General features: G+C 43.2%; 1 protein-coding gene across 1 annotated transcript in view; it reads left to right on the top strand.

Moving 5' to 3' along the window:
* The window catches only part of psda (pleckstrin and Sec7 domain containing a), a 36,612-nt gene that overhangs the window by 16,221 nt on the left and 4,409 nt on the right, over positions 1-15,982 (top strand). The window contains 7 exon segments of the mRNA XM_069177268.1: positions 3,820-4,017; positions 4,095-4,175; positions 6,996-7,108; positions 7,205-7,263; positions 7,492-7,581; positions 11,873-11,916; positions 12,433-12,623. Of these exon segments, the coding sequence (XP_069033369.1) occupies positions 3,820-4,017; positions 4,095-4,175; positions 6,996-7,108; positions 7,205-7,263; positions 7,492-7,581; positions 11,873-11,916; positions 12,433-12,623 (776 nt within the window).

Genomic DNA, 15,982 nt, shown 5'->3' with positions numbered 1-15,982 from the left:
TTTAAACAACATCTGTAGGAACTCTGTCTGAGGAAGCAGCTTTAACTGAGATCCTGATCCAGCTGCTTCTTCATTGATCAGGAGGCTTGTTTGTGCTGCTCTTCTTCTGCCGCTGCTGAGTTTTGGTTCAGTTCTGGGTGTGGTCATGAGAACTCATTCAAACATCCAAACTTTATTGTTTCCACAAGGAAACAATTGAAACTGCAGAGAAAGAATTTGGACACACACACACACACACACACACACACACACACACACACACACACACACACACACACACCAGATGGATTCATCCAGAGACGGGATGGAAAGAAAGATCTCCCACTCCTGTCAGAAAACTGGAGACATTCCTCGAAGTGTATAAATCACTGAATCACTTTTATTTTGAAAAGATGTCAGTGTTTTTATTAAAAATGTATTTGCTTGAAGTTATTTTTTACTTCAGTTGAGGTCATTTGTTATTATTTTCTGAAGGAATCTTTATAATTATTCATAAAATGACTTATTTTTTTTATTTGAATGAATAAATCTTTGACTCAACAAAAAGTCCTGAAAGACAGTTTTTCTTTTTTATTCTGTTCATAAACACCAAACAGAACAAACGTTTTTAAACAGCTTTAACATAAATAATAATCCAATAAAATAATAATTTATGTTTCAACCATTTAAATGTGAAACAAACAGGAAGTTAAATTTAAAATGTGAACTTTAAAGTAGGATTTAAAGCAAAACATGAAGTTTACTGAGTCAGAAAGAGGAGGACAGAGAGAGGAGACAAAGAGAGGAAGGAGAGGGGGGGAAGGAGGAAGGAGAGGAGGAGGGAGGAGGCGGGGGAGGGGCGTCCCAGGTCAAATGGGGGAGGAAACACAAACCTTCGTCTCCTCAGAGGAGGAAAACAGCAGCTGATGGAGGAGAGACGAAGAGAACGTTAGAGAGGAGACGATATTTATAGAGAGGAGAAGAACAGAGGAGGAGGAGCAGTCAGCCGGCCGAAGGACTGAGAGCAGACCGTCAGAGAGGAGGAGGCGCTGCTGGAGGTTTTCTACTGATGGAGAGAGACCTGGATGATGTCATCAGACTTATGATGTCATCAGACTCCGTGATGCCGTCTGACCGGCGGCCGCCCTCAGCCGCTGACATCACATGCTGGGCGTGAGAGTGGGCAGGGCCACGTCGTCATGGCGAGCTACTTGCTGTGCTGGGGGGGCGGGGCTCTGGAGGACAGGTACCTGTATGCCCCGCCCTACCCGGCCGTGTACAGGTGAGTCTGCAGGGACAACTGTAAAGGACGAGTCCGATCAGCTCATTGATCAGTGACATGTGACCAGGAGGAGTTCTGTTCTCTGAGGTTAAAGGTCGGCGGTGCGTTTGATATCCTCTATTCGTATGAGTCTCCTTCAGGTGAATCTGTCATGTTTCTAAAATCAGCTGCAGGAAGTTCAGACGGCTCTCAGGAGCTGATTGGTCGGTCTAGCTGTCAATCACCATCCCTGACAGGACAGGCAGGTGTCACTGACTATTCTGGTTGTTTTTCTACGGTCTTCATCTGAGTCCACGCTGCGTTCACTTCCTGGGATGCCAGAGGGTCATGAAGAAGTCAGTGAGACGGTCTGGAGGTCCAGATGGACCCAGATGGACCCCAGTGGACCCAGATGGACCCTGACGGACCCTGACGGACCCAGACGGACCCTGATGGAACCTGAGGGACCCTGATGTACCCAGGTGGACCCTGACGGACCCAGATGGACCCTGACGGACCAAGATGGACCCTGATGGAGGACACCCTGAGCCAGTTTGACAGTTTGGCCTCAGTTTGACCTCTGATGATGGTGATGAGGGGCTCCTGGCGTGTTGGCCTGTCGCAGTGACGCTGTTTCGCCGTGACGGGCCTCAGGTGACTCAGCAGGAAGTGGGTTCTGCTCCGAGGCTTCTCTGCATCACTTCCAACAGACTTGGTAATAAAGCCTGTGAACGCTCTTCTGAGCGTCCATTATAGATCCAGCTGTGGTTCCTCAGTAGAACATGTCAGGCTGGCAGACATAAACACCAGCTGGATGTCAGAGCCACGCCACTGATCCACTTTAACCACAGATCAGATAAACCTCACCACTCACTTTGATCTTTGGGCGGAAAACAGAGTTGTGCTGATCGCAGCGTCCAATCACAGACCAGCGTGTGTCTCTGGGTGTATTTGTGGTAATTTGACAGCTGAATGTTCTGTCCTTTGTTATGATTGTTGGCCCTCCTCGCGATTGGTTCCACCTGTCCTTCGTTATCCTTCACCCCCTGCTGGATTTAGTCTGTGTGCTCACTTTGTTTCAGTTTCCAGTCTGTTGCTGCGTCTGTTCAAACCCAGAGAGCACAAACCACCTGAACTCTGTCGGTATGGCAGCAGGCTTCTCCAACACAACAACAGGCGTCTTCATCAACCCTCCGACTCTGAGACTTACTTTGTTTAAAGACTTTATTTAAAACTGGATGTCGAAAAGTGAAGTCTTTAAAGTGTAGTACCACTGAGTACCACTGAGGACCACTAGGGGCTGTCTCCATAGACTCCATCTGTAGTACCACTGAGGACCACTAGGGGCTGTCTCCATAGACTCCATCTGTAGTACCACTGAGGACCACTAGGGGCTGTCTCCATAGACTCCATCTGTAGTACCACTGAGGACCCGAGGGGCTGTCTCCATAGACTCCATCTGTAGTACCACTGAGGACCACTAGGGGCTGTCTCCATAGACTCCCATTGATTGGCATCCAGTTCTTTCCTGAAACAGTCAGATACAAAATGAATGAACCAGTGGAGCTGAGAGACCTGTTGGTTCGTGTATGAATGTTTTGGACGGAGACAGAACCAGAACCAGAACGGAGACCAGAGTCCTGCTGTGAATGTGAACAGAGTGACAGATGCTCCGGTTGGTCATGTGACCGTTGGTGTGTTGGCGGTCCGGTTGCCATGGTGACCTTCAGTGTTTGTTCCTGTTCCTTCCTCTGCTGCTCCGTGACTCATTGTTTTCAGTGTTTCAGTGTTTCCAGGGGGGTTCCGGGTGGTCCGGAGAGGTCCGGAGAGGTCCGGAGAGGTCCGGGGAGGTCTGGGGAGGTCCAGGGGGATGAAACATGCAGACAGTCTGCTGTTTTTTTCTGAAATAGGAAAAATCATTTCATGATCAACTACAATTTCATCTTTGGGTCTCAGTGAACATTTGTACTAAATATGAAGACATTTCCTCCAGGCGTCCTCCAGACATCATGCTTTAAGCATGACCTTTGACCTCCAACATCTAATCACTTTATTCTTGAGTCCGAGTGTACTCGGACCGTCTGCAGTCACAGACCAGAACAAAAACCCAGCAGAAGAACTTCCTGGTGTCGTGTCGAGTGACGTCCTCCCGGCCGATGGATTATTTCTGTCCTGCATGAATGGAGCGGAGGAAGGAAACATCCGGACTGACCTTCACTCTGACCGGGCTCCCCCAGAACCAGGACCAGGACCTGGACCTAGACCTGGACCTGGACCTGAACTAGAACCAGAACCAGAACTTGAACTGACTCTTTGTTTTGTTTTCACTCTGTCCTGAGGATGAACTGAATGGGTTTGGGAGGTCAAAGGTCATCGTGACCTCACGCCCGCCCCATTCTCGTGGATGTGAACCCCATCACAGATTGGGACCACGTTTAACATGAGGGCCACCTTCAAACTGGGTTTGACGTGGTTTTGTTGTTTTAAGGAGAAGGAGGAGGACGTCTTAGACAGGAAGTGGAAACCTTCTGTCCTCCACGGAGACAGAGTCTAACTAACGTCCTCTGTGCTGCTTTCAGGGAGCGTCCGGTGAACCGGCCGCCCGAGCTGCTGCACCCGCAGGCCGACGTGGCTGAACGTCTGGCGCTCGGCGGCAGCGACAACGCGCTGGCTAACGGCACGAAGCCCGACATGCAGGCCGCCAGACGCCTTGCTCAACGGCTCTACAGCCTGGAGGGCTTCAGGAAGTCTGATGTGGCCCGACACCTGGGCAAGAAGTCAGTGTGTCTGTGTCTGTGTGTGTGTGTGTGTGTGTGTGTGTGTCTCCATTAACCCTGTCTCTGTCTCTTTGCAGTAATGAGTTCAGTCAGATGGTGGCGCAGGAGTACCTGAGTAACTTTAACTTCGTGGGTCTGACCATCGACCAGGCGCTCAGGTGGGTTCCACCGTCCATCACCTCATAACATCTATGCCTTTAATACTGAGAACATATAGATCTATACCTCTAATACTGAGAACATATAGATTTATACCTTTAATACTGAGAACATATAGATTAATACCTTTAATACTGAGAACATAAATCTATACCTTTAATACTGAGAACATATAGATCTATACCTTTAATACTGAGAACATATAGATCTATACCTTTAATACTGAGAACATATAGATCTATACCTTTAATACTCAGAACATATAGATTAATTCCTTTAATACTGAGAACATATAGATCTATACCTTTAATACTCAGAACATATAAATCTATACCTTTAATACTGAGAACATGTAGATTTATACCTTTAATACTGAGAACATATCGATTAATTCCTTTAACACTGAGAAGATATAGATTAATTATTTTAACTCTGAGAACATATAGATCTATACCTCTAATACTGAGAACATATAGATTAATTCCTTTAATACTGAGAACATATAGATCTATACCTTTAATACTGAGAACATATAGATCTATACCTTTAATACTGAGAACATATAAATCTATACCTTTAATACTGAGAACATATAGATCTATACCTTTAATACTGAGAACATATAGATCTATACCTTTAATACTGAGAACATATAGATCTAAACCTTTAATACTGAGAACATATAGATTTATACCTTTAATACTGAGAACATATAGATCTATACCTTTAATACTGAGAACATGTAGATATATACCTTTAATACTGAGAACATGTAGATTAATTCCTTTAATACTGAGAACATATAGATCTATACCTTTAATACTGAGAACATGTAGATTTATACCTTTAATACTGAGAACATATAAATCTATAACTTTAATACTGAGAACATATAGATCTATACCTTTAATACTGAGAACATATAGATTTATACCTTTAATACTGACAACATGTAGATATATACCTTTAATACTGAGAACATATAGATCTATACCTTTAATACTGAGAACATGTAGATTTATACCTTTAATACTGAGAACATATAAATCTATAACTTTAATACTGAGAACATATAGATCTATAACTTTAATACTGAGAACATATAGATTTATACCTTTAATACTGAGAACATGTAGATATATACCTTTAATACTGAGAACATATAGATTAATTCCTTTAATACTCAGAACATATAGATTTATTCCTTTAATACTCAGAACATATAGATCTATACCTTTAATACTGAGAACATATAGATCTATACCTTTAATACTGAGAACATATAGATTAATTCCTTTAATACTGAGAACATGTAGATATATACCTTTAATACTGAGAACATGTAGATTAATTCCTTTAATACTGAGAACATATAGATCTATACCTTTAATACTGAGAACATATAGATTAATTCCTTTAATACTGAGAACATGTAGATATATACCTTTAATACTGAGAACATATAGATTTATACCTTTAATACTGACAACATATAGATCTATACCTTTAATACTGAGAACATATAGATTAATACCTTTAATACTGAGAACATAAATCTATACCTTTAATACTGAGAACATATAGATCTATACCTTTAATACTGAGAACATATAGATCTATATCTTTAATACTGAGAACATATAACTCTAAACCTTTAATACTGAGAACATATAGATTTATACCTTTTAATACTGACAACATATAGATCTATACCTTTAATACTCAGAACATATAGATTAATTCCTTTAATACTGAGAACATATAGATCTATACCTTTAATACTCAGAACATATAAATCTATACCTTTAATACTGAGAACATGTAGATTTATACCTTTAATACTGAGAACATATCGATTAATTCCTTTAACACTGAGAACATATAGATTTATACCTTTAATACTGACAACATGTAGATATATACCTTTAATACTGAGAACATATAGATCTATACCTTTAATACTGAGAACATGTAGATTTATACCTTTAATACTGAGAACATATAAATCTATAACTTTAATACTGAGAACATATAGATCTATACCTTTAATACTGAGAACATATAGATTTATACCTTTAATACTGACAACATGTAGATATATACCTTTAATACTGAGAACATATAGATTAATTCCTTTAATACTCAGAACATATAGATTTATTCCTTTAATACTGAGAACATATAAATCTATACCTTTAATACTGAGAACATATAGATTAATTCCTTTAATACTCAGAACATATAGATTTATTCCTTTAATACTGAGAACATATAGATCTATACCTTTAATACTGAGAACATATAGATTTATACCTTTAATACTGACAACATGTAGATATATACCTTTAATACTGAGAACATATAGATTAATTCCTTTAATACTCAGAACATGTAGATTTATACCTTTAATACTGAGAACATATAAATCTATAACTTTAATACTGAGAACATATAGATCTATACCTTTAATACTGAGAACATATAGATTTATACCTTTAATACTGACAACATGTAGATATATACCTTTAATACTGAGAACATATAGATCTATACCTTTAATACTGAGAACATGTAGATTTATACCTTTAATACTGAGAACATATAAATCTATAACTTTAATACTGAGAACATATAGATCTATACCTTTAATACTGAGAACATATAGATTTATTCCTTTAATACTGAGAACATATAGATTAATTCCTTTAATACTCAGAACATATAGATTTATTCCTTTAATACTGAGAACATATAGATCTATACCTTTAATACTGAGAAGTGTCCTAACGAAGTGTCCTAACAAGCTGTCTGTCTTTCAGGACATTTCTGGGACAGTTCGCTCTGATGGGAGAAACTCAGGAGAGAGAGAGAGTCCTCGCTCACTTCTCCAGGAGATACAGACAGTGTAACCCAGAGAGTGTGAACACAGAGGGTACCTGTCTTTCCGCCTGTCCACCTGTCCGCCTGTCCACCTGTCTGTCTGTCTGGCTCTGTCTCTAACCCGTCTGTCTCTCTGTCTGTCTCTCAGACAGCGTCCACACTCTGACCTGTGCTGTCATGCTGCTGAACACAGATCTCCATGGAAACGTGAGTATTATTTCTGAGAAGTCGTCTGTTTGTTTAATTTTAATATTTACTCATCTACCAAAATCTGTGACGCTGTATGTGACCAGACCTGAACATGTGACGATTGTTTCTACTTTCTCACTGTGAGGACAGAAAGTAAAGCCACATACGTTTTAGGTTCAGGTCAGTCGACAGGAAGTGAATGTCAGTGTCCCCTGGAGGGATGTAAACATGAATGTGTGTGTGTAGAACGTGGGGAAGAGGATGTCCTGCAGTCAGTTTATCTCCAACCTGGAAGGACTCAACGACGGGAAGGACTTCCCCAAAGACCTGCTAAAGGTAACACCACACAGGTGTGTGTGTGTGTGTGTGTGTGTGTGTGTGTGTGTGTGTGTGTGTGTGTGTGTGTGTGTGTGTGTGTGTGTGTGTGTGTGTGTGCGCGTACATTTTATTGTTTTATGTAAAATATCTGTTCATGTTTAATTTGATGGCAGAAAAAGTTTAAATGGAGTCATTTTATTTTTACAATATATTTAAATGTAATTAAATATAAGATAAAGATTTAAATAAATACACATGTATATATACATATTAAATACACGTATATATACATAAAATACATGTTAAAGATATTTCTAATGAACTCTCTTGAATATATAATTATTTTATTATTATATAATTATATAATTCTGTTTCTGTGACTGAGCAGGTTAAATAGAATAAAATTGAATTTAATAATATCAGTTATTAGTGTGTCAGTGTGTGAACAGTCTCTTCTTCTGTGGTTTTAATATTCTCCGCTGCTCGTCTCTGCTGCATTTACATTCAGTTCTCTGACTCCTCCTGATTGACAGCTCAGAGGAGAGCTGGGGGCGGGACCAAGTTCTCTGTCTCTGCCTCCTCATTGGCTGCTGCAGCGGAGCGAAAATGCGCATTGCGAGAGCGAGGGAGAAAAGAGAGAGAGAGGGGGGGAGGAGGAGCTGGAAGAGATTTAAAGAGGAGGATGACGAAGGAGGGATTCTCTCTGCAACAGGAGGTTCTCATTAGCTGATCTACACCTCCTCCTCCCTCCTCTACACCTCTTCTACACCTCCTCCTCCCTCCTCTACACCTCCTCTACACCTCTTCCTCCCTCCTCTACACTTCCTCCTCCCTCTTCTATACCTCCTCCTCCCTCCTCTACACCTCCTCCTCCCTCTTCTACACTTCTTCCTCCCTCCTCTACACTGCCTCCTCCCTCCTCTACACTTCCTCCTCCCTCTTCTACACCTCTTCCTCTCTCCTCTACATCTCCTCCTCCCTCTTCTACACCTCTTCTACACCTCCTCCTCCCTCCTCTACACCTCCTCTACATCTTCTCCTCCCTCTTCTACACCTCCTCCCTCCTCTACACCTCTTCTACACCTCCTCCTCCCTCCTCTACACCTCCTCTACACCCCCTCCTCCCTCCTCTACACCTCCTCCTCCCTCCTCTACACCTCTTCTACACCTCCTTTACACCTCCTCCCTCTTCTACACCTCCTCCTCCTCCCTCCTCTACACCTCCTTCTCCCTCCACTACACCTCCTCCTCCCTCCTCCTCACCTCTTCTACACCTCCTCCCTCCTCTACCTCCTCCTCCCTCCTCTACACCTCTTCTACACCTCGTCCTCCCTCTTCTACCTCCTCCTCCCTCCTCTACACCTCTTCTACACCTCCTCCTCCCTCCTCTACACCTCCTCCCCTCCACCCCCCCCCCCCAATCAGGAAGCTGACGTCAGTCCCCCCCCTCCCCCCCTCTCTGTGTGGGTGTGTTGCTCGCCCTCCCTGCTCTTCTTCTTCTTTTCTTTTTTGGACGCGGTAACGAGCTGCTGATGCGTCTCCTCCGTCACGCAGCTTTATTTTCTGTCCAGGGATTCTCCTCCACCTCCTCCACCTCCTCCTCTGCTGCTGCAGGCTGCGTTTAACAACACACAGGTTTCTGAAGAAGTGGAAGAGCAGGAGCAGGAGGAGGAGGAGGAGGAGGAGGAAGGCTGAGTTTGTTTTGGACGTCTGTCGTCTGAATGTCTTCGTCGTGAGTTTCTGAAGGATTCAACTGGAACACGCAGACAGTTTGGAGAGAGTGTGTGTGTCGAGACGTGAGGAGGAGGAGGAAAAGAAGGAGGAGGATGTGTTGACGGCAGCGTTAAATATTTAAAACTCTTTCAGTCGTTTTTTAAGAAACTCAGATTTTCTTTTTTAATTTACTGTAATTTTGTTTAGTTTCTTCATTTTGATTATAAATCCTTTAAAGGTTTTAATTTAAAATAATATTTTAACTGTAAGGTTATTAATACAAATTTCTCAATCTGAAATTTGTCATTTGAACGAATTTCAATAAAATAAATCTTAATTAATTAATTAATTAATAGATAATAAATTTAGAAAGATGTTGAAATCTTTAAAAAAAACATTTTTAAATCCAAACTAAAAAATTTGCATAATTTAAAGTCTGAATATAAGATTTCTTTCAATTTGTTCCAAAATATATTTTCATCTCAGACGCTCGTCATTATAATTATTGTTCATTTTCTGCTTTTCTTTGCTGCTCAATAGGATTTTAATCATTTTTTATATTTCTTAATGAAAATCTAAATATCAAAGAATTATATTTAAAATCTTAAAATGATAAATCCTGCAGCAGATTTATATAAACACATATTATTTAGTTTGTATTAAAGATGCTGTAAAATCAGACTTTTTAAAATAACTAAAATAAATCTAAAGTCTCATAAAACAGAAAATGTGCAGATTTATTTTAGGACGGATTAAAATAATTTAAACTGCATTGAACAGAAGTTGAGCAGCTGGAGAGCCTCCATTTTAAACTTCTTCACCTCCTTAGCTCCTCCTTAACTCCTCGTCTCCTCACCACCTTAACTCCTCGTCGCCTCATCTCCTCATCTCCTCCCCTGCAGGATTTATTGTGAGAACTCCTTCAGATCTGAAGTCCTGCTGGCAGCAGTCGGATGGACCTTCCTTAAATTCGATGTTTTGTGGAGGGACTCTGGACTGAAGAGGAAACACCTGTTTTCGAGAGACGTTTGGATTTCCATGAGCATCTCGTCAGTTTGTTGTCTGGATCTTCTGAAGTTCAGTCGGATTCCTCTAAACTAGACCCGGACCCAGACCGAGAACCAGACCCAGACCTAGATCTAGACCAAGATCCCAGACCTAGACCGAGAACCAGACCCAGACCCCAGACCCCAGCCCCCGACCCCAGACCTAGACCGAGAACCAGACCCAGACCGAGAACCAGACCCAGACCTAGACCCAGACCCACGCCCCAGACCCCAGACCCAGATCCCAGACCCAGACCGAGAACCAGAATCAGACCCAGACCCAGACCTAGACCCAGACCTAGATCTAGACCCAGACCCAGACCGAGAACCAGACCCAGACCTAGACCCCAGACCCAGACCGAGAACCAGAATCAGACCCAGACCCAGACCGAGAACCAGAACCAGAACCAGACCCAGACCTAGACCCCAGATCCCAGGCCCAGACCGAGAACCAGAACCAGACCCAGACCCCAGACCGAGAACCAGAACCAGAACCAGACCTAGACCCAGACCCAGAACCCTCCGTGATGATCGGCGTGAACAGCATCCACTCCACGGGACGCAACCGCTCCCGCTCGCTGTGCTCGGTCCGGAGCGGTCGGGAGTCGAGGGACACCGACCCGTTCCGGTACCCCAGAGCGCCACGGTCCCGCTCCCTCAAACCGCTGGCCTTCCCGGATCTGCTGGGGAAGACACAGGACGCGCAGCAGCACCCGCAGAGCCGCAGGAAGAAGGTGAAGCTGGAGGTCCAAACAGATTCACATCTAGTTCACAGAACAGGAAGTGGATCTGATGAAGTTCTGATGGAAACGTCACAGAACCGGGATCCGAGTTCTGGACTGAACAGGAGACTTCCTGTTTAATTAATCAATATCATTCATCACAATCAATACACTCTTTTATCTGGAAAATCATCTGCTCTTTCTCCAGGGGACCTCCTGAACGGAACCTGTAATTCACCTCCAGTCCACCGCAGGGCAGCTTGGTCTCGTCTAGAAAATGATGTGGTTACGTTTTGGTACAAAAACGACGTGGTTACGTTTAGAATAAGTTGCTTTTAAAAATTTCATGTTGTTTTCTTGAAGTCTGCTCTCGAAAGTCAGACTTTTCCTCCGTACGACGACATCACGGCTTTAGTACTTCGTCACATGACCTCCATCCACTTTTATCACACACCAGCCGTCACTTTGACACGCTGCCCTCTGGTGGACCGGCAGGTGTATGACACGTGTAACTGTGAGACGGTTAACGAAGGTTTAGTTTTTAATTTAACGTATTTCCAGCTGATGAGTCGTTAATGTTTCTGAGAGGTTTGTTTGTGTAATTTAGCTGTAAATAAATATTTCATTAAAGGACATCATTAACAAAATAAAAGCATTAATTCTTCATATTTTCAGTGACTCAGCAAAACAAACTGTTTTAAAGCTGAAATATTAAACATGAAGTTCTGCTGAGTAATCGTGAGCAGCACTGAGACGAGTCATCAAACAGCTTGTCAAATAACTGATCACATGTTCTCTGTCATACATGACTGTTCTGTGTCTCTGCAGACTCTGTACAGCTCAATCAAGAACGAGAAGCTGCAGTGGACCATGTAAGTTCTAAACACACACACACACACACACACACACACACACACACACAGCCTGCACAAACATCTGAAGTGTGTGTGTGTGTGTGTGTGTGTGTGTGTGTGTGTGTGTGTGTCCCTGCTGCCCTAACTCCCTTATTTAAGCCTCTGTTGCCATGGTAACCGCTCCCTGATTCTTTTTCCCTCACTGTAATTAAATCCCAACGCCCATGTTTGACTGTGGACACACACACACACACACACACACACACACACACACACACACACACACACACACACACACACACACTGTATATATATAAAAACGACAGAAACATAAACGCAGCACTTTGGTTTCGAGTCTCACTCGAAGATCTAAAAAGTTTATTTCTCAGATTTAAACTCGGAGGTCTCTGTTTGAAAGTAAAAATTGTTCCGTAATGATTTCGTGTTGATCAGAGCGGTGTCAGATTATCGATCTGTTGATTGATTGACAGCAGCTCAAACATGTTTTATTGATCCGTCTGTTGTCTCCTGAAGTGATGAAGAGGAGTTGAGGAAGTCCATGTCAGAGCTGGCTGATGTCCGAACAGACTCCGCCTCCCACACCATGAAACGGCTCGGGAGTGGTGGAAACCCGCTGGTGGGCGTCGCCCAGCAGGCCGACGGCGAACTTTACAAAAGCGGCTTCCTGGTTCGCAAAGTCCACGCTGACCCGGACGGGAAGAGAAGTACGTCACTCAGGATGAAGATGGTGATGAGGATAATGATGATGGTGATGAGGATGAGGATGATGATGAGGGTGATGATGATGAGGATGATGGTGATGATGGTGGTGATGGTGATGATGATGATGATGGTGGTGATGATGGTGATGGTGTTGGTGATGATGGTGATGGTGATGGTGGTGATGGTGATGATGATGGTGGTGATGGTGATGATGGTGATGATGGTGATGATGATGATGATGATGGTGATGATGGTGATGATGGTGGTGATGATGGTGATGGTGATGATGATGGTGTTGGTGATGATGATGGTGATCAGGATAATGGTGATGGTGATGAGGATGATGATGAGGGTGATGATGTTGAGGATGATGGTGATGATGGTGGTGATGGTGGTGGTGATGGTGTTGGTGATGATGATAGTGATGGTGATGATGGTGATGATGATGGTGATGGTGGTGATGGTGATGATGATGGTGGTGATGGTGTTGGTGATGATGATGGTGATGATGGTGATGATGATGATGATGATGGTGGTGATGATGGTGATGGTGATGATGATGGTGTTGGTGATGATGATGGTGATCAGGATGATGGTGATGATGATGATGGTGATGATGGTGATAATGATGGTGATCAGGGTGATGATGATGATGATGGTGGTGATGGTGATCAGGATGATGGTGGTGATGGTGGTGATGGTGACGATGATAATGGTGGTGATGGTGATGGTGATCAGGATAATTGTGATGATGGTGATGATGATGATGGTGATGATGGTGATAATGATGGTGATCAGGATGATGGTGATGATGATGGTGGTGATGGTGATCAGGATGATGGTGGTGATGGTGGTGATGGTGACGATGATAATGGTGGTGATGGTGATGGTGATCAGGATGATGGTGATGGTGATGGTGGTGATGATGATGGTGGTGATGGTGATGATGATAGTGGTGATGGTGGTGATGATGATGGTGATCAGGATGATGGTGATGGTGGTGATGATGATGATGGTGATGATGATGGTGATGGTGGTGGTGATGATGATGATGATGATGATGATGGTGATAATGATGGTGTTGGTGATGATGATAGTGATGGTGATGATGGTGATGGTGATGATGGTGATCAGGATGATGGTGGTGGTGATGATGATGATGATGATGGTAATAATGATGGTGTTGGTGATGATGATAGTGATGGTGATGGTGATGATGGTGATCAGGATGATGGTGCTGATGATGATGATGGTGGTGATGGTGATCAGGATGATGGTGGTGATGGTGATGGTGTCGGTGATGATGATGGTGATCAGGATGATGGTGCTGATGATGATGATGGTGGTGATGGTGATCAGCATGATGGTGGTGATGGTGATGATGATGGTGGTGATGGTGATCAGGATGATAGTGATGATGGTGATGGTGATGATGGTGATGATGATAGTGGTGATGGTGATGATGATGATGGTGATCAGGATGGTGATGATGATGATGGTGATGATGGTGGTGGTGATGATGGTGGTGATGATGATGATGATGATGATGATGATGATGGTGATAATGATGGTGTTGGTGATGATGATAGTGATGGTGATGATGGTGATGGTGATGATGGTGATCAGGATGATGGTGGTGGTGATGATGATGATGATGATGATGATGGTAATAATGATGGTGTTGGTGATGATGATAGTGATGGTGATGGTGATGATGGTGATCAGGATGATGGTGCTGATGATGATGATGGTGGTGATGGTGATCAGGATGATGGTGGTGATGGTGATGGTGTCGGTGATGATGATGGTGATCAGGATGATGGTGCTGATGATGATGATGGTGGTGATGGTGATCAGCATGATGGTGGTGATGGTGATGATGATGGTGGTGATGGTGATCAGGATGATAGTGATGATGGTGATGGTGATGATGGTGATGATGATAGTGGTGATGGTGATGATGATGATGGTGATCAAGATGGTGATGATGATGATGGTGATGATGGTGGTGGTGATGATGGTGGTGATGATGATGGTGATGATGGTGATGATGGTGGTGGTGATGATGATGGTGATGGTGATGGTGATGATGATGGTGATGATGGTGGTGGTGATGGTGGTGGTGATGATGATGGTGATGGTGATGATGGTGGTGGTGATGATGATGGTGATGATGGTGGTGATGATGGTGATGATGGTGATGAGGGTGATGATGATGATGGTGATGAGGATGAGGATGATGATGAGGGTGATGGTGATGAGGATGATGGTGATGATGGTGGTGATGGTGATGATGATGATGATGGTGGTGATGATGGTGATGGTGTTGGTGATGATGATAGTGATGGTGATGATGGTGATGATGATGATGATGATGGTGATGATGGTGATGATGGTGGTGATGATGGTGATGGTGATGATGATGGTGTTGGTGATGATGATGGTGATCAGGATAATGGTGATGGTGATGAGGATGAGGATGATGATGAGGGTGATGATGTTGAGGATGATGGTGATGATGGTGGTGATGGTGGTGATGATGGTGATGGTGTTGGTGATGATGATAGTGATGGTGATGATGGTGATGATGATGGTGATGGTGGTGATGGTGATGATGATGGTGGTGATGGTGTTGGTGATGATGATGGTGATGATGGTGATGATGATGATGATGATGGTGATGGTGGTGATGATGGTGATGGTGATGATGATGGTGTTGGTGATGATGATGGTGATCAGAATAATGGTGATGATGGTGATGATGATGATGGTGATGATGGTGATAATGATGGTGATCAGGGTGATGATGATGATGGTGGTGATGGTGATCAGGATGATGGTGGTGATGGTGGTGATGGTGACGATGATAATGGTGGTGATGGTGATGGTGATCAGGATGATGGTGATGGTGATGGTGGTGATGATGATGGTGGTGATGGTGATGATGATAGTGGTGATGATGATGGTGATCAGGATGATGGTGATGGTGGTGATGATGATGATGGTGATGATGATGGTGATGGTGGTGGTGATGATGATGATGATGATGATGATGATGGTGATAATGATGGTGTTGGTGATGATGATAGTGATGGTGATGATGGTGATGGTGATGATGGTGATCAGGATGATGGTGGTGGTGATGATGATGATGATGATGATGATGATGATGATGATGATGGTAATAATGATGGTGTTGGTGATGATGATAGTGATGGTGGTGATGGTGATCAGGATGATGGTGCTGATGATGATGATGGTGGTGATGGTGATCAGGATGATGGTGGTGATGGTGATGGTGTCGGTGATGATGATGGTGATCAGGATGATGGTGCTGATGATGATGATGGTGGTGATGGTG

The sequence above is a fragment of the Embiotoca jacksoni genome, unplaced genomic scaffold (genome assembly GCF_022577435.1).
Source record: "Embiotoca jacksoni isolate LCO1_2020_lvr unplaced genomic scaffold, fEmbJac1.0.p SCAF_70, whole genome shotgun sequence".
Lineage (NCBI taxonomy): Eukaryota > Metazoa > Chordata > Actinopteri > Embiotocidae > Embiotoca > Embiotoca jacksoni.
Note: the sequence above shows the minus strand (reverse complement) of the source record. Positions and strands in the feature narration are given on the sequence as shown.